The sequence below is a fragment of the Cynoglossus semilaevis genome, chromosome 14 (genome assembly GCF_000523025.1).
Source record: "Cynoglossus semilaevis isolate Cse_v1.0 chromosome 14, Cse_v1.0, whole genome shotgun sequence".
NCBI classification, from domain to species: domain Eukaryota; kingdom Metazoa; phylum Chordata; class Actinopteri; order Pleuronectiformes; family Cynoglossidae; genus Cynoglossus; species Cynoglossus semilaevis.
In genome coordinates, this window is record NC_024320.1 from 6,242,237 (window position 1) to 6,262,833 (window position 20,597).

The window sequence follows — 20,597 nt, forward strand, 5'->3', positions numbered from 1 at the left end:
AGACAATAACATTTGCAGTCTGTTTGTATGTGTAGTGCAGTCTGTTCTGCAACTACAGATACTGTAATGTGACAAACATAAAATATGTTTCCGGTAGCTTAACTGCGTTGTAATCAGTTGCATTCGGAATTCCATATCTGAATGGGTGCAGTTTCTATCAATAAGAAAAAGAAACCTGTTTATTCTATGGCAGGTACTCTTAGGGAATGGAATCCTGAAACATCCAATCAATACTTGGTTTAAACATTTGGGTAAATAGACTAAAATAAAATCTTGCCAAAGCCCTTTATAGATTTTTTTTACTGTTCCAGTTCTATATTTTTTTTTCTTATCCTGCTTTTATTTACTATGAGTATTGTTATTGTTGGAGCTACGGGCAGTGCTTGTGTTTATATGCAGTAATATGTAGCCCCCCACAGGAGGATGATGTACAATACACCACAGTCAGAGCCTGACAGGTAGCAGAGTGAGATAATTGTCTCACCAGTCTGTGGAATAGCTGTAGTAAATATTAGCAATTTTATTGGAGTATCGTCTATTAAGCCTATGTGGTCATGGAAGTTGTTGGCAAGACTCTCAGCAGCACAATGAGGTAATGCCTTTGGCTGGACTACGTGGTTTTAGCTTTCTGGTTTTCCTGTCTTTATTCAGTGAACAAATATAGCGATATATGTATATATAATTAGCTAGTTAGCAAGTTTAGCTTCTCTGGATTTCGTTAAACTCGTCTGCCTTGTGGAACGTTTATATGAACTTTTTATGCCTCTTTTTTTGTCTTATTCGGAAAAAATGTACTATTTATTAGTCTGCTGCTAGCTGCTCTTTAGCATTAGTTTAATAAAACTGACAAAACCCTGGCAGCCCCACACCTCCTGACACTTTTTTCCAGAAGCTAATAACGCGCCTCAAAGTGGTTTGTTTCGTACAGATATATAGGTGCAACACTTGGCAGGGGGCGCACTACTTTATTTTTCTTGTGAAGGGATTTACAGACATCATTACTGCTGCCACAGTGAGACTCCCTGATGTGTGAAGACTTGCTCCACAGGGTAGGCACAGATTTATGGTCACAATGATGACTTCATTCTTTCGTGACTGAATTATTGGCCGCTGTAACATCCGAGTAAATTTTATGCTATTTCCCATTTTTATTTTAAAAATTACATTTTAACAAATTATTTTTGTAATTTAGATCCATTATTATTATTTTTTTGATTTTTTAAATCTAGTTTGATAATTTATAGTGGCATTTTATCAAGAGTCCAGAGAGGTTATAGAAGTTGTACACTGACATGAACGTATTCGCTATATTTTTTCACACCACAAGGTGTCCCCATAAAGCTTTAAAAGCCTCCTAACGTGACTATAGTCAAATGGGGATGCTTAACGTGGGAGCGGAGAGTCGTGAAGAGACGTCAAGTAATCAAAAACAAAAACAAAACAGCTTTTTCTAAGTGAACAGAACACTTTGTAATGACGGTAAAACAATATGAATATGATATTAAAATAAGCTAAAATACTAATGTCATAATAGCAGGGAATATGTAGTCACACACGGTAGAACTTTGAGTCAGTGTGTGTTCGTTGAGGTCATTAAGGTAATTAGAACAAATTATATTAGTAATGAAAAAAAGAGCATTTATTAATGTCTGGAAAATTACCTAAGATGGACATGTCATCGACCATCATGTCCCACAACACACTCTATGAATGTCCCTAATAATAAGAAGGAGCAAAGCAAAGCAAAACAACAAAAAACCCACCAAAAAAACAAAAAACGTATATATTATTAAAGTAAATTTGCAAGTGTGCATAAAAATGACGTACAAAATATGAGTGTCATTTAATCATGGTGGGGATATGTGTCACACTTAATGCTTTTCTCTAAATATAACTTTGAAGAAACATTACAGTTGTACAAATCTGCAGTTTCCTGAGGTGAGGCCAGAAGATAAAACAAAATCAAATCATTTTCTGCTTCAATTAAACATATTAAGTGGAGCCTCCCCTAAGTAAATGATCATATGAATGGAGTAAAACATATACTTTCTTTCACTTTCTTTCTCTTATTTCTTTCACATGGACAAAGGAATAGATATTGATTATAGAAGCATTTCAGGTTCACAGCAAATGGCAGAGAAAAATTCCAATCTAAAACTTTAAAGTCAAAGCAAAGTAAAAAGGTTCAGGCAGAGAATCACAACAGCATCTTTCAGGTTGACAAGGCCTTAGCAGCATGTGTCTGCTCAGGCCGTTAATGTGGTGTATGACTTAGGGATTGGCCAAGATGATCTTTTAAGTCTGAGGTCTCACAAGTGCATTGAAGAGATGACTTGTCTGTGTGTGCAGCGAAGAGGAAGAGCAACTCATGTGACTGGAAAGTGAAAAGCATCTCTTGGAAGACATGGAGGAGTCGGAGCTGAGACAGGCACAGATGGTTTCACTGCAGCAACAATTCACCAGGTAAATGATATGCTACAATTCTGGCATTAGAGGGAAAACAATTACACACCGCTAGTCCTAAGAAACTCAGCAACTGTTTTAATATGCTGGTCATGTGATTTCATGAGACAAAAGTTGCCAAAAAAGTAAAAATGTTTTAACATATAATGTGGACCACGTGTGTCATTACATTATTAAAGTTTCTCACATAATCATTTAAAATGCAAACCACATTTTTGGTTATTTCAAATTACTATTACGCTAATATTATAATGAAATATATTATAATAAGCAACATACTCAGCCATAGATACATTTAGTAACCAACATGTATCATATTGAATAGATAAAGATGTATAAACAGCAATACCATAGATAGTTTTGTCTTGACCACAGTGCGTTCATTTTCCCAGGAGGAAACTAAGAGGAAATGTCTGAGCTAGAGGAGCTACAGTTACATTAGGAGCAAAACACACAATATGAAGCTTATCCTTTATTGAGTTGGCTTGGTGGCTACCGAGTCAGATCATGGCAGAGGTCAACTAGATAAATGGTTCTCATAAGCAAGTAGCCACACAGCTACTTGTGCTCCCGGTCATAAAACTGTGATGCTGCCATTTTTGTGCACCGTACCCTTCCCTTCCACAAAGCACACAAACGAGAAAATCGGGCTTCAGGCTCACTGTTGAAGGGCTAATCTTGTTTAAGCATAGCTGAGCTATAATCCTGACATGAATGGGTCAGTGTACCTACAAGCTTGTGACCACGTGTGTGCAGAATATGTTTACATGTACTGGGAGCTCCCAAGGAATAACAATGCTTACATTGCAGCCGGTGATTGGTCCATATGTGCTCTGCTGGTAAAGGGGACATCAGCATGGTTTACTTATTTTTCTACAAAAATACATCAAGATTAAGAAGTCCTTAATTCATCCCACAATAGGGAATTTACAGTGCAAATCTTTGCAACCGACACAGGTTCCCACAAGAGGTGCAGCTACACTATGGAACCACAAATATGTTGCTATGAACCACTGGTCCACTTGTTCCTAACCCTCCTTTGCTGTTCACAAGTTATTGGCATATGGATATAGACATGTGCTGTTACAGCATTAATGCCTCGTCACTGTCAGAAACAGAAGTGAGTACTTGTTCCTTTGCTGCTTTTTCCATTCAAGACCTTTAGCAGTACGCCCTGTTGGATTCAGGTTTAATGGTTGTGCATGAGGGGGATGGAAACCTCCCTTCATCACTCTGTCTTGATGATAGCAATATGGTTAGTAAATGTCAAATCTTTTAAATAGACTTGGATCTGTTTGACCTCAGTCAAAAATGTTTGTATTTTCAAATTAAATTTGTGCTTTGACTAATGATAATGGAAGAGGAATCGTCAAGTTTCAGTGTAATCACTTTATGATAAGTTAGACTTGGGTTTAAAGATATTATAGACCTTGAATCACTGATTTAAAGGTTACTCTTCTGGCTTTTAAATTCAATTTTATCCTTTTGCTTTTTGTTTTACTGGACAGCCACTTTATTGCAATAATGAGACAAAAGATAGAACATTTTCATTAAAAAACTGCCCTTCACAGAACAAAACACACGTGTGGGAACAAACTGTTTCATTCATGCAAAACAAAAGAGATCAGACAGCACCTCTCAATACAAAATGTGTTCTGATAATTCCGTATGTTTTCTACTTTGGATTGCTTTTCAGGGATTTATTTGAAAATACTGCATTACTTGAATACTTACACATATACAGTATATGTTCCTCCTCTTTGACACACTTGCACCAACTGTTGAACCTGTCTGCTAAAATACACGTTCTCTGCACACCTAACCTTTCACCCGCGAGCCCTAAAGTCATGAAACTAAGGATTAGTGGAGACTTAGGACAGGCCCATGGATGTCTAGACATTTGAAGACAACCAGTGAGGTCATTAAAAACGTGGGCTAAATATTACATAAAACGTCTCCTAGGTCCTTTCGATCAACCCTCCTTTACATATGGCTCGAGGATGGGAAAGGCAGTATTAATGTAATACTTTATACTTGCTCTTAAAATATATCAAATTTTAAAAATATATAAAAAATATATAAAATATATATAATATATAAAAAAATATATCTTTTTATATCCTTTTTAGACAACATTTTTACAACATAGTTTTTTGACAATGTTACATGTATTAATCCACTGCAGTTCCCCCTGTGTGTTTATTTCATATTTAATATAATGTTCCCTGCAGTGTGTTTATTTCATATTTAATATAATGATAAATAAAGACACAGATTCAGACATTTCCAACAACTTTCACTGAATAAAACCTTCCTAGATTCAAAAACAAAACATCACCTTCTGCCAAATCTCCTCTTTCCAAATGGCCCATTTCATACTGTAAGTAAGGCATTCTTTACGGCCCTCATACCATGGACAGAGCTGAATCGGTCATTCTGAGGGCATAGAACTTGGGAGTGCTTCCCTGCTGTCATATGCATGACTGATGTGAATTCATTTTACAGTTCTGAACAATCCTCACGGTGATGATCTGGGACAACCTCTAAGCTGAATGTGGAAGAGATAGTATATCCTGTCCACCTCCTCCTCCTAGACTCTATCTAACTATTGGTCACTTTGTATTTTTCCTGCATAACAGCTCAGCGTGAATAAGATTAGCCTAGGGTTGGGTTAGTTGGATTAAAAAAATCAAAAAATGTTTTATTAGTGGCTGTCACAATTCTGTTTTTTTCAACCAATTTAAAAGAATGAAATACTACTAGCTTAGCACTGTGTCACATATCTTCCAAATGCACTATTATTTGGCACGTTCTGCTGGTCATCAATAACCCTAACAATAACCCTCCTTTAAGTATTTTGGTTGTGAACATATTTCAAAATGCAGCAGTGTAGTGGTCCCAGCATCCAGACTGGTAAAGATGTTGTATTAGCATCACTGTGGCTGTTTTTAGCTCTCATGCCAATCGATGAGCTGCAGTGCAGGATTATGATGTCTGGAGTCGTAGCAGACTGGCAGCTTTCTGCTCGGTGAACTGATAGCCCGGTGTAGAAACATTGAGTTGAATTACACTATTGGTAGACAGAAATTAACATGTTACCAGACAATAATGTGTCGACAACCGGTAATCCACTGCACCATGAGCGTCATTCCGAGAGAAGATTGTAAGACAAACAAGCTTGAAATTGACCTGCAGAGATATTTGGTCATGCCTGGAGGGTTCAGTCATGCACACTTTCCTAGTAAGTGTTCAGTGTGTCATTAACAGGCACAACGGTTGACCAAAGAGTCACTTTTCTCTGTAGAGTATTTTCCTCAGTTATAGGGAGCAGAAATACAGTGAGCTACAGATGGAGGAGGTCTGCTGTTGGCTCTGTTAATTCTTGAAGTTTCTTGATTTTATTATTTGATGTTCCAGAGATCCAGAGAAGAAAATGGTTGATATAAAATTATGGATTATTTAAAAGGTAGGAATGGAGTAGAAATTAAGCTCTTAAAATCTGAAGTGACTATTTAGTAAAATGTAAAGACATGTGATAGATTGCTGGTTTCCATACCACCTTAAAGCAGGACTGTTTTTTCAATATCTAGAGTCTGTGTAAATCAATTTACATCCATCATATGCATTAAGCGCCCTCTACTGTGAATATTAGTTTTATGAGGCTGAACATTTTTCTCTTTGTTTATTAAAAATGATTGGTTGGACGTGCATAGTTCTTACATAATTCTTGCTTTGGAAATGTGATAACTTTACTGTTTTTCTGCACTCTTGAACAGAGATAGAACATCAAATTAAATCTATCAGGATGACAAATAACATAATAACTGTTCTGAATGTTTATGTTTATCATTAACGTTTTACATAGGGGGAAAATAACGTGGCAGTCAAAATAATCCATGCATGTTATTAAGTAAAAGTGACAGCAAGAGTAGAAAGTAAGTTCTTAATGGACCCAGCCATTCTGTTCATAATAACCACAATAGTACTGAAGAATAACTGCTAACATTTACGAAACTTTTCAGTACCAAGATGCAGAACATCTGAACCGTTAAGGTGTAAAAACAGTGGCACTCCTGTTTAAAAGCACAAAGATACTCTTTTAGAGGCACAGGAATTTTCTATACCTTGCAAACAGGAACTGAGGACTTTACCCCCCCCCCCCCCGGAACCACACAGAGGTACCATGGTTCTCCCTGTATTTACCACCTAAAAAATTACAAGGGCATTAGGGACTTGTTTGGAACTCTTGCTTGCATTTATGGCCAGCAGCCACAAAACCCAACATCCATCTCAAGTGTCCTAATGGTTTTGGAGTCCTTTCCTGTGCTTGTTTAACAAGTTTCAACTGTTTACACTTATGTTATTTTATTTGAATTCTTCTTATATCCTGTTTATATGTAAAGTGTGTTTAAATGATAGCAGACACTAGAGGCTCAACCATCCATCTATCATAAAGATGGCTGTATAAAAACCAAGCATTATATTACATCATATTTAAAAAGATGGTCCCATATATGTTGCCTAATTTCATATTATTCAGAATATTCAGAAAAATGTCATTATTATACCTTTAATGTTAAATGCATATTATTGTAGATGTTTCAGTTCAAAAGTAACAAGTACAGAACTTACATTTCAACCTTGTCCTTCAGTCCCTTTCTTTGTGCTGACACAATGAAAGTTCACAAAGATACAGTTTTTTTCTTTGTAATATTAACAGTAGTTCATTGTGTGTTGACTCTTGATATCATTGTAGATGTGGATTTGAATTGTTTCTTTTATTTAGCCAAAGCAAGTATGTATACAACATATTTAGCTGTTAGTATTCTGATACAAACCAATACAGGTGCAGGTATTTATTTAACGATCTTCAGTTATCTGTAGCTTCAAATGTATTCTAATCTGAGTATGACACAAAGACGGTTCTTCTGTGTGCAGGATGGAAGGGACAGTACGGTCGCTGCTGCAGAGCCAGGGAATCCTGGAGCAGACTGCTGTTGAAACAGTGAACATCATGAAGGCCAACAAGGTCAACTTTTGTTGTTACACGTCCAGTCTGTACATTACAACACTGTCAAAATATGACCTTATATTTTTATACCTGTGTATAAAAAAATCAAAAAGGTGGTTTTAATTGATATAAATGTATAATATTATATAAAATAAAAAAACAATACAAAATGATCAATTTTATTTATTTACATCTAGACACAGGCCAGGTTCATGGGCTAGAAGTGTTTAGAATATCAAGTACATAAAGCTCCTATCGTTCATTTAGCTCCTGAAACAGGAGAAGCCACCACTGCTTCAATGTTTTACACTAAGAAAAGAAAAGAAAACCTAATAAGAAAAAAAAACATACATAATGTGTTATTACTTAATTCTACCAAGGAAGATGTGTTTTGTTATTAAAAGTACATTAACTCATTCCTTATTTGTTATTAATAAATAAAAATAAAACACTATAAATTATTTTATGCATTAAACAAACGAATGAGAGCAGATCTTCTCTTATGCCTTAGGAATACTTATATCTCGTCAGTTTGTTCATTAACTATCTGCACTTATAACATGAGCTCATGAACCCTAACCCTTCTTTTACATCCTTCCATTTCTTGTATTTTGGGTTTTCTTTTTTGAACTGTTCTTAATTCTTCTTTTACATCCTTCCATTTCTTGTAACTTTTTTTTTTTCATCAGGATGAACACTTTGAGGAAGTCCAAAACCAGCCAAATGAGCCTGAAACAAAGGGCTTTCAGCAGGCCTCTGAAGTGGAGCTGAACCCTAACCCTGATCCTGATTTCAGCCAAGACAGAACCATGTTTCTTCTGGAGCGACTAAAGGCACTGGAGGTGAGTATTTCACCATCAAAACTTTTTTTCTTTCACTTTCAGAACTTTCTATTTCCCTAAATCCTTCTTCTGTTCTCTTGGCTCTTCTCTTTCATCTTTTTCATATGCATCCTTTCTAACTGCCCCTGGCTACAGCTGTCACAATTCTGGCTTAGTTTGGTCATAAATGGGACAGCCCATCATAGTCTCCGGGGTCTTCTGGTCGTACTGGAGCTGTGGTTTGTTTTTATTTGTTCTTAAGGATTTAAGAAGTGCTCCACCATGATCCCCAAACAGAAGGAGAGGCAGTAATGGAACTACATCCATCCAGGCTTATTGCTTACAGTATATAACTCACCATCCATTGGGCATACAGTTTCTTTCATTTCACACTAATTCAAGGACATAATTCAAGGTATACTTTTTATTTTCATCGGCAGGAGCAGTAAATTATACTAAGGCATCAGGTCTAACTGATATGATAAGTCATATCAGACACTGATGTTCTGATCTAACAGCGTAATTAGGATTTTAGTTAAATAATGTCATCGGTTATGTGCAGTAAAGTAGCATCTAAGATGTTACATTTTGCACACACTGTCTTGACACTCAACCACCAAGAATTGTTTGAAAAGCACCACTGGTTGGGTCTACTGGTGACGAGGGATGTAACGATACGTAACGATAATTAATGTGTTCACAATCCAATTTTAAAACAATTTTAAACAAGATAAGCTTAAATCAAATGATGATCAAATACAATGATCCTTTTTTATGAGAACTATTTAAAAACTGAAATGGTCTTGTGTACCTCATAAACTTAAATCACGGAATACAAAAATTGCTGTGCAATCAGTGTCATCACACTCACCTGTGTCCTGTGATCACCTGCTCATTAGTCTCACTGGTCTCACCTGGTGCCCTGGGTATACAGATACCTCTCTCCCTCCGTCAGTGAGTCTTTGGCTGGTCATTGTTCTGTGTCCATGTGGTCTTTGGTCCTTACTTCTTGTTCTTGTTCCTGGTTGGTCTCAGTTTATGCTCAGTTCCTGCCTGGTCCTGTTATCCAATGGACTTTTGGTATTTTGATTTTGGAATAAACTCTCTGTACCAGATCTATGTCTTTCCTGAGTACCACATTTAATTCAATATAAAAAAATGTTAACTGGACAGAGTTCCTTTTTTTATAGAAAAAGTGTAAAACAATATTTGTCTCCGTGGAAGTTCTTTCCACGTTCTGCTTGAACACCTGAATGTCACATAGGCTATGTAGAGACCTCATGTCTTGGCTTAATAGTTGTTAACAGCCAACGTTTTTAAGGGTATACTGCCACCTACTGTTCTAAAGTGTGTAGACTCATGGTATGACCACTGACTTTTTGACTTAATGCCGCCTACTACGTGTGATGTATTTTTTATTTTAACCAATGCAGGTCACTACACCTTTGGATTGATTTTTAATTGATTCATGACTCATCGTTACATCACTACTGTTGACCAATCCTGGACTTCTTTAGTTATGTTATGTTACTCAAGGCACTTTTTTATTCATTCGTTGATTATACTGAGAGCCCCTTTCCCAAGCTTCACATTTTAATTAGTCTGTAGGATTCTTAAATAGGGTTATAAGTGTTGTGGAAATAATTATGTTTCCCACGTTTTAATCAAGGGTCTGTTAGCTTCTGGTAAAGGGCAGAGGCTGAGAGCCAAAAGCCAACTGACAGCGCCTAATATGCTGCCCACCTCCGACAAATTGGAAACTCCTAGGATCAATAGAGCACCTTCTCACTGCTTGGCAAGTGAAGAAGATATTTATTATTAGCTCCAAACTGCAAATTACCTTCTGCCACCTCAAAGTTCACAATTATACCTTCTGTCTACTCGACCTTTTCGTTTGTTGTTCTGCATGCATTTTTATTAGCTTTTGTGGTTCAATGTTCTGACCTCTGGTGGTCAAGTCCTCGCTTTCATTCAGGCCTCGCTCATCGTTGCTTCTCTCTCCATGACTGGTCATAAGTGAAAGAAAAGAAAGTACCTTCTTGTGTTTGTGCTGCACTGACAGTCACCGTCTCTGTGGGTTTGTCTGCAGAAGGAGAATTCTGCATTGGCTTTGGAGAATGAGATCCAGAGGGAACAGTATGAATGCTGCCTTGATGAGGTACGTACTACAGAGCATGTAATCTGTCTTCACCTCAGGGTAACTTAAGAACTACTGAAGTGTCAATTAAATATGACTATACTATTGTCCTTTGCCAAGTGTCTTCTAAAGAGTTGACTACAGCTCTTGGCAGAAGCTTTGAATTATTGACAATAACCATAAATGAAAAATACAGTGTCAAAATGTTAAATGGTTATATAGTATTAATGGTATTTTTACATCACTCTGTGACCAATATAGCAAGACACTGGTGAGTAAAACCTAGGCCCTTGTCATGCAGTGTGATCAGCCAGGTAAGATGTTGGGTTTACATAGACTGGTCAACCTCGTCCTTACAAGTCACAGACCTTATCATTTTCTGGCTCCACAGAATTGGGTTCCTGGTCTGTACTGAATTAGGCCACGTCAATCGCTACACAAATCAAATAGAGTTTTAAAGAACAAAAGGAAAAACAAACTACAGCCAACGACAGAAGTGCAACACTGACAGAACTTCTAGGCCAGAAGTTCTACGTTGAACCTGTTACAAACCTGGTTTATATATTGAATTTTGATGAACAGACTAACAACAATAACAACAGACAGCCTAACGTGTGCTGTCCAACATTTGAATTGTTCAAATTGTCAAAGAAAGGGGTACGTTTTAAGATTTTCAGTCCATGTGAGTGACCACAGTTATCATTTGCCAATGTTCCATAGTTTGTACTAAATTATGTTAAGAAACAAAGCAAATGCTTTTTTTGTTTATATTATTACTAATGTAATTTACATCAACCTGTCTTTTACTTTGCTCTCATGATTTTTTTGGAGCCGTTCTGCTCCAAAGAAAGATAGAAAAAAGAGTTTTTACTCACATCATTAATCCAGAGTTAGAAGGCTGTAGAAATATGAGGAAGTGTCAGTGAGTGTTTTCACACTTGGTGTCCAAAGTCATAATCGTCAGGTTTCATTAGATCACTTAACCAGAGTTAGATCTTGTCTCGCAGGGCTCATTTCAATATATTTACTCCTATCTCCACTCAATCAATAAATGAGAGTGTGCACACTCAAAGGAGCGGCTTCATACTTTATTAATGGGCAATCAATAAGCAGTAATCAGAGCCTCCCCTCCATCTGCATTGTGGTTTGAATGTGTGTGGAGGTGTGAGCCCCGGTGAATCACTGTAGAGGCTGTGGAACATGCCCACTGCTTCATTAACTCCTGTTTTCCTTAGTACTACTGTTTAGAGAGAGTGTTCAATACCTAAAAATGATGTTAGTAGTAGTAATTTTTATTTTTTAAAAATCTAATTTTATACCCAAGCAAATGTGTTCTAAAAAATCAAAACATACGTGTCAATCACACAATAAGCTTATCTCCTTATTTTCCATTGATTCCTAAAAGGTGGCCAATCACGTTGTGCAGGCTGTTCTCACCCAGAAGGTAGGTTTTTATTTGTCTGTATTTGTAACTCCCCTTATGATGAAAATGCTAGATTAATATATACTTGTAAGCATGTTTCTTTAGAATTGCCAACCCTATTTCCTCTTATAAACCTTTCTTTTTTATGCTTTGTTGAATTCAGGATCTGAGAGACGAATGTCTGGAGCTGCGCACTAGAGTTTTTGATCTGGAGCAGCAGAATTGGGCTCTGAGTGTTTTGTTCCAGCAGAAGATCAGGCCTGCCTCAGACCTTCTACTTCAGGTAGTGGCAACAAAATATAAAAGTCGTGTGAGATTAACTGGAGCAACACGGATAGAAGAGATTTGCTACAGTTGTATGCAGCCTCATGGTTAGACTTTTTTTTTTTACTTTGGCAATGTATGATCTTTCCCTTCAGCAACGGCATTTACAAGTTTGTGTTTGTATTCTCTGTGTGTGTATGTGTGTGGCTTCATCTTCATTGTCAGTAGATTTTCAAGTTGAGTTCCTCAAAGACATCAAAAACAAGTCGGTTTTACAGAAACAAGAGCCAGAACCTGTTTTGCTTCTCTCTTAACCAGTAGATGATGGTTTCTTACATTTTCTCATTTGAAGTGACATAAAAGTGCCTCAAGTGTTCATTTGTTGGGTTCATTGGAAATCTTGGATCTCAAAATATAGTCTTCCATTCCACTGTGGTTACGACAGTAGGCCTGAGCCAATTATTATGAGTTGTAATACATGTTACAGGACCAGTACCAGTTTAATTACTGTGATTTCACATAATTGTGTAAACTACTATGTATGGTTGAGTGATAAGGATTAATATGATGATTAATAGATCACAATCGCATTCGCATCTCCTTCCAGCGCTTACTTTGCCACTGGTAAAAACAGACTGATGATTAAATGGTGGCTAACACACATCTCGGTACTGTTGTGCCAGTTTAGCCTTGTGTTTACATGAAGTTGAAACCATCAGCGTTTGTGGCTGTATGTGAGAGTGCGTTGCACACAAAAACAATTTTGCACAAGCCTACTACTGTGTCCATCTATCTACATGAACTTGATAGGCCATTTTGGAATTCCTAAAACCCAGTTGTGGCTCATACCATGATTTGGCTTGGCTGTTCCACCAGTTCTGGTAGTATTTTGCAGGATGTGCCATTTATCCTGGTCGCAGCTTGAGCTGCACTGTGTTTAAACTGTGTTCTACTGGTAAGGAAAGATCAGCTAAATGATGCTAGGAAACATATAATGCCACTTGTGCAAATGAACATGGTTCCTTGAGGCTTACATCAAATGTTAGTAATATGCTTTGGGCAAAAAAAAAAAAAAACAGGACTGAGCACAGAGCTGTTTAGCAGCTGACATTTGGATTCTGTGCCTTAACTTTAAGCGGTAATAAGCCTATGTGTGCTCTGCCCTCCTCTACCACTGGGGGCAGACCTGAGGGCATCTTTGGGTAACCATGGCAACGGTTGAGCAGTAAGAGCAGTACGAGGGAAATATAAATAGATAGATTTACAGATAGAGGGAACTTTATTAATCCCTCAGGAGTTCCCTTTGGGAAATCAAGGCTCCGGCAGCAGAACAGCACCAGAAAAACAGGCAGTGCAGTAATGTAACAAATGCCATGCAGGTATGGCAAATCAGCAGCACACAAGATGACAAATACAGTGGTCAAATACAGTATGAAGAAGAAACTCCAGAAGAAAGTTAAAGAGCCAAAAATGAACCTTGATCATTTGTAGTGGCCCATAGTTCAGTTTTTTACTTGTACTATGTACAATACATAGACTTATGAAAGTAGTTTAAAGATGAGAACCCACTTCTAATGTGTTTGAATGTACAGTTTAAGGCCATTTAAATTTAGCTGTGTACGAATAGAGATACGAAGTGGCGGTATAAGCGTTAGCATGGGGTGGAGCAGACCAGTGCAGGAGGTGAGGATGTTTGAAAAAACAGTTGAAAAACCATTTGGCAGAATTCTCTGAATGTCAATCACATTATGTATCTCTGGTTTCAGTTCGTCAGCTGTGTTGAGGTATGGTTTGGCTTGTTTCTGTGAATTACAGTATTCCACCTTGTATGTTGTCCAGCCTTGTTTCTGTGAATTACAGTATTCCACACATGGATTCTGTGTCTTTCACTGATGCTTAGCCATCCTCATGTATTTGAGGAACAAAAGTAAGTGTTCATCTTTGTATTGTTATCGGCTCTGAATATCTAAATAAAGTCATGGTTAGTTTAATCCCTGTCACGGAGCCTTAAGCAGAGATGTTGTTTCACTGAGGCAGTAAAATGATCATCTATCCATCTGCAGACCTTCTGCTAATCAGTAATTACATGTTTTCTATTTCCCTCTGGGCTTCTCCAGTTTCTCTGATAAATGTACTTAATACTTCCTCAATCAGTTCTTCATCTTCACTTCCTTAAGATACTGTACTTTAAATTGAATTAAAATCCCTCAAATTGACTGCAGGTACAGGAATGGCTGTTAAATGCACAATTTGTTATTTTTGGGATATGGGAAATACTGGTACATGCTCCCATCTACTTATACTGTTTATTTAATAAGACAGGCAAGTGGCAGTTAGGTTCCATATAACTACAACAAATGCCTTTTTTGGAGCTACCTTAGGGCCAAGGAAACACTGATTTAATAGTCATATCTTAATTACTGCTCATAGAGTTTGCTGAATGTTTTTTTGCTTACAAAGAAACTACGACTTATAGAACAAAGTCCCTTTTTAACATAGAGCAAAATGTCTGTTTTTAATATTAGGCATTCACACATCTTTCCTTTGCCAAAGCTGAACTGTTCTCTTTTTATTCATTTATTTATTCATGTATTCATTTCAACACTGGTCCTTATAGCTGCCTCATTTGGAGGATGAATGAATCACACATAATTTCGATAAGGTCATACAATTCAAGGTGATCTTGTCTATATATTTTATGAGTGTGAATTAAGTTGGCACAATTTTTTGACAGTTAATATCAATGTTGATGTACGTATTTGTTTGTAGCCTTTGTGCTGCCTCTTTTATGGACTAATAACTATTATCATAAAATATGGGTGTTGTCAAGGGACAGGCATCAAAGGACAAAAGCTGCTTTTTCTTCTATACACAACATTGGTTTGCACAACATTAGTTTACATGGTTAAGGTAGAGAATTAATATTATATCTCCTAACCTATACTACGTCGGGAGGATCTTAGAAATGGCAATTTCTGACATTGATCGTGGCTTTGAACCTGACAAAGTTCAAGAACACACACCCACTTTGGTCCTCTAACATTTCCTTCAACTATCTATGAACCTCTGACACTATTGACTGGAGGCATGATAAAGCTGCTGAGGAGGTGAAATCCAGCACCCAAAGATAAGATCAGAGCCTCCTGTGACTTCCCTACCACTCCCATTCCATGTGGAGGGCCAGGAGGTGCAGGGATGCAGCAGACAGCAGGCAGTTCCCTTTGTCCAGATCTGATTCATTTACTCCAAAATAATACAGATTTTACAAAATTACAAAATGATGTTATAATTTGACCTAATGAAGCTTAGATCAACAGTAACATACAATGTGCTGTGTATTGTTTAGACACAGCAAATGTTAAGTTAAATAAACATGCAGACACACAAATAAATGTTTCAAATATATAAATATATATTTATATTTAGAATTATTTGTTATATGCTTATGTAATTCATCCTGCTAACTATTAATATTCTTGCACATTATCAGTTGTTTATGTACAGTGGCCTGAAGATTTACACGTGGTAATACAGCACAAAAGCAGAAAAGGTTTTTGAATTAAAAATAAAAAGATAAAAAATATCATTTCATTCTACAAGATAATTGTCCTTTTCATATTTTTACAGAATTATTTCAGAATTTGACTGCTAAGACAAATGATTGCTCTTTTTAAACATACCACTCTTCCCCCCAATATTTAGGCTGTATTGAAAAAAAGAGTTCCTGTCGCAAATCAAGTGCATTTTCATTAAAACTAAAATCATTATATTTTTCAATTTTCTATCTTGTCATTTTCATGACTAAATAATGTACTCACCTGGAAGCTTGTGCTATCATACATATCATACACTTATATTTGTACTAACTAAATTCCAATGTTCATTGTGAAATGTTGTCTTTTTCCTTTCAGAAACTCTACTCTCGCATTGTGCATCTGTCTGCGGTAGATTTGCTTCTGGAGCAGGAGAAAAGCAAGGACTTCTTCCTCTCCAGGAATACAGACTTCTCATCAAATGTAAGCTTTAAGTGAAATCTTGGACGAAGCTGTGTGTGAGCTTTTTTTTCCAGCTCTGTGTTTTGTCCAGGTAACATGACTGCTTTTCTACTCTCCGTTCCTGCTCCTACTACCCCCCCCCCCCCCCCCCCCCCCACTAATCATTATTGGATATTAAAATACATGCTGAACAATATGAGGCCTTGACCCTTGTCTGCCCTGAGCAGGAAGGGCTGGCAGTATCACTTGGCACTAAGAGGAATAAATCCTTGTCATATTACCAGAAAACCATCGATTGGGACTTCTTTTCAGTTGAAATGACTCCACAGGACACAGTGGTACATTAGTCATCTTATGTATTATGCATTAAGCACTGAAAATGAGTTTGCTCAATTCTTTTAAGCTCTAACCCCTCTGAGAACGCTACCTGATCAACTCTTATATGTGTCATGAAGACGGAGGATATGAAATAATAGTAACCATGATGAAAATGACCTCCTCATGTACAAAGCAAGTACAAGAAATCACACAAGTTGAGACGTTCATCTTACAATTCTTAAGTTTGCTGAAAATAACTGTGATATGACTGCATCATTTCACGGACCTTCTTTAAATAATTTATTTGCATAGTCAGATTCTCATATGTGAATAATAGGTAAAGTAATTAACTGTGCTGCGATTATTTCGATGTAGAGTAGTTTTGCAACACATAATTAAAGAAAAGCAATAGTATTAGATTATGCTAACTTTATTTAGGCTTTGTCACATTAAAGAGGTGTAAACATTGTCATACACATCTATTCTAACTCAATCTAAAACACACTATATAAAGAATTTAAATTCTATTACAAAACCCAAAACAAGTGCATTAAAAAAAATCGTGTTTTTTGTTATTTCTGTCAAAGGAGGTGCAGTCAAATGGAAAGCCATCAAAACCACCAACCAAGTCCCTGAGCCAGCTCAGTCTGACAGGACTAGCGCCGGTGTATCCTCAGAGCAGTTGTAGCAGCAGTGAAATATCCCTCTCCAGTGCGTGCAGTGAATTCTCCAGTGGCTCATATACTTGGAATGATGGATTGTCCTGTGGAAAAATGGTATGCGACCAACCTTCTATAAAACCTTACAACCCTTTAACCAGACTACAGCATGTGTTAAGACATTCAGGTCAATGTGACTGGTACCTAATGGACTCTTTCAATCTGTTTTTTTTTAAATCTGCAGTCGCCTGTGACCTGGGAGAGGAGGCTAAATTTGGGTTTGGCAGCCCAGAGTAATATCTGTGGCCCACTGGAGGAGCAGTTGCCCACGAGGCTTAAGGAAAGCCAAATACTAGAGGGACTTAGGAAGCTCCAGAGGAGGACGCACAAGAGCCGCTCCACCTCATCCAAAGTCTCCAAGTCAGGCGAAAATGAGTGCATGAACTCCAACGAGGGCATCTACTCCCTGGGTATTAAAAGTAGCAGCAAGATGGCATCCAAGCTTATGCATGTGAACAAAACCTGTTCAGTTGAGTTCTGCTCTGATTCTGACGATCCAAATGTTGAACCGATACATTCCAGTCGAAGAGACAGCGCGTCTATAAAAGACAGTTGGTTTCACTGTAATCAGCGCTCCCGAAGCATTCCAGAAAGCTTATGTAGCTGGGAGGAACTAAAGGTCAATGGAACTGGAGGTAGACGTGATAGTGTTTCAGGATCTGGAGTTACCGTGCAGTCTACAGGTTATAACTTGAACCACCGACCTGAAAACGACACTAATTCCATCAACACTGATCTCCCTGAGGGAAAGCAGACATCAGCTTCTATTGAACGACCTCGGGTACATTTGGAACTCTTGGACCTAGAGTGTCCCAAACATGTCCCTGATGAAGATTATCCAGAAGTACTTTTTTCTGAGTCCAGTGAAATCACAGTGTCATTGAGCCAGTTCCCAGACGAAGCCAAGAGACAGTCTAAGATGCTTTCAGGAGACACTGCCAAGGTCCCTGCTCAACAGGGAGACCAACAATGCACCCAGTCTGTGGATCACAGTCTTTTAACTTTGAGTTTATCTCGGGAACCCATCACTGCCAAATGCATGCTTTCTGAAGTACATATTTCAGCAGTATTTGATGCAGAAGGAGAGTTTATTAAACATGGTACACCAAAAAGCACAAAACAGTCTCTTGCAAAGTCGTCTGATCAACATCTACGGGGGAGAAATATAGGCAAACATCCAAGTAAAGGACATTCAATCACTTCTACCATAGACTCTTGTCCTAATTTTAATGGTTCAAAAATAACCAGTCATGACAAACCTTTAACATCTCCACCAACATCGTCAAAGTGCACTACCACTGAACAAAGCAAGACTGGAAACTCAGGACTCCTAGATCAGGATAAACCCTCCTGTTTTCCACCAGATAAAACATCCAGGTTTATCAAGACAACAGGACACTGTTTACAAAGCTCAAAGCCTTCTAATGGAGCAAAATATAACAAGGGCTCTACATCCAATTCTTCAAATCCTTCAAGATGCATGGAGTCTACTTACAATGGCAAACAGAAAACCAGAGACAACGACTGTGAACCCAGCAAAAATAAACTCAGGATCCCCTCTCCTCCCTCCTCCCCAGACAGAACAGCTTCAATATTGAATAAACCAAAGTGTGAAGGGTCACCTCAAAAACCTACAATAGGTGTAGCTCAACAAACGGCACCAACTACTGTAAGAGGCCCTCCCCCGAGGTACCACAATCCTGTCATACCAAATATGCAAAGTACACTTCCAATCAAGGACAAAAACTGCTTGGACCCAGATGCAGGCTGTGGGACCAAATTATCACCACAAAAACCTGTTGACAGAACCAGTCAGCACCTTCGAAAGGCCGCCGCCATAACGGAGACATCTATGAAACACACCTTCAAGCAAACAAACACCAAGGTCTACCTCCCTTCTGCAAATGCAGGGTTCACTCCAGAAGCTGAAAATGTCCCCACAAGTTCAAAGAATCCACCTCCTTACCACTGTGCCCTTAAAGGTTCTCCAAATCAGAGCTCTTCTCCAGGTAAAAAAGGACCAACCCATGAAAACCACCATGTTAAAAAGAACTCTATCGGTATATCTACATTATTTGAAGACACTCTTCATTATAAGGTGGAGCCTGAAAAATCTCTTTCTGTCTTAGGCCCACCTAGCACAGCTATAGTACCCACCAACCCAGTGAAAAAAGCCTTCAAGACATCATCAACATCAGGATTTAAATCAGTTTCCAAATCTCCCAGTAACCCCAAAACTAGCATCGCCATTCCAGGAAAACAAGAGAAAGACCATATCAACTCAGTCTCCAAGGAGACAACCTCGAACACTTTTGCACACTATGACAGATTACAGCCAGTGCACCATGATTCACCAACCAATTGTCCCATAACAAAGGGGGTCGAGGCTAACAGTAGGCTACAGGAAGGAGAATTACACGCTGAAGCTTCACCAGAAGAGGGTTTTGTTTGTGGCGAGGGCATACGGTTCTCAAGGTCTGTCTCGGTAACTGCCAAGCCGCAATTGAAGCCAGTTCTGGGCATGAACGGAGCCAAAGCACGCAGCCAAAGTTTTAGTACAAACTATATTGAAAAGCCCAAAAAAACTGCTCTGGATGGACAGGGAAAAATCAGAACACAGATCATCACCAAATCATCTGAAAGGGGAAATTCAGTGTCAGGACAGAGCCCTGTGGACATACCTGGTGTTCGATTTGCTGAAAGCCCTGCTCATCCGCCCAGGTCCAGGATCAGCTTATGTGGTGGTTTAAGCAGTTTAAATAGTCATCACGAAGCGTCACAAAACTCGTGTAAAGATGCAGATATGAATTCATCTCGCCAAAAGGTGACACGTTGCCTATCTAACAATGATCAGACGGGTTTAAAAGTTATTCGGAGACCAGCAAAAGTTTCCCCTCGACCATCTTCTTGTGTGTATAGCTCGGAAAAGGTAGTGCAAAAAACGGCAATTATATCAAACACCACCAGTGAGAAAGACTTGAGCAGGAAAATTGAAACTGGAACAGATTTGCGAAACAAACCTCTGGAAATTGGGAAGAAAAAGGTTGGCCATACAGTGTGCGCTATCGAAAAAAAGGTCATGATGGGAATTGAAGAGAATGTGCAGAAATGTCAAGAACTGGAAAAAGTCACTGTCAGTGCGACTAAACAAAAGACAAGTTCCTCTTTGGCAAACTGGTTTGGCCTTCGTAAAAGCAAGCTCCCAGCACTAAGTGGCAAGAAAATAGATTTCCCTAAAGGTAAAGAGGAGAAGAAGATGAAGAATGGATCTCTTTTAGGAGGAAAACAGATGCAGTCTGATAAGAAGAAGGACAAGAAGAAAAATGAAAACCAACAGAAAGATAATCAAGAGATGCAGAATCTGTCCGACCTCAACAGCAGGTTGAGCTCGATCATGGACCACTGCAACCATCGGATGGGACAGATTGCCAGTCACATCCAAAGTA

General features: G+C 38.2%; 1 protein-coding gene across 1 annotated transcript in view; it reads left to right on the plus strand.

The window, feature by feature from the left end:
- Positions 1-554: 554 nt before the first annotated feature.
- LOC103389386 (nck-associated protein 5-like) overlaps positions 555-20,597 on the plus strand; it is a 29,848-nt gene continuing 9,805 nt past the window's right edge. The window contains 10 exon segments of the mRNA XM_025062029.1: positions 555-592; positions 2,350-2,463; positions 7,402-7,492; positions 8,164-8,316; positions 10,385-10,453; positions 11,838-11,876; positions 12,019-12,138; positions 16,031-16,135; positions 17,020-17,208; positions 17,336-20,594. Coding sequence (XP_024917797.1) covers positions 555-592; positions 2,350-2,463; positions 7,402-7,492; positions 8,164-8,316; positions 10,385-10,453; positions 11,838-11,876; positions 12,019-12,138; positions 16,031-16,135; positions 17,020-17,208; positions 17,336-20,594 — 4,177 coding nt within the window.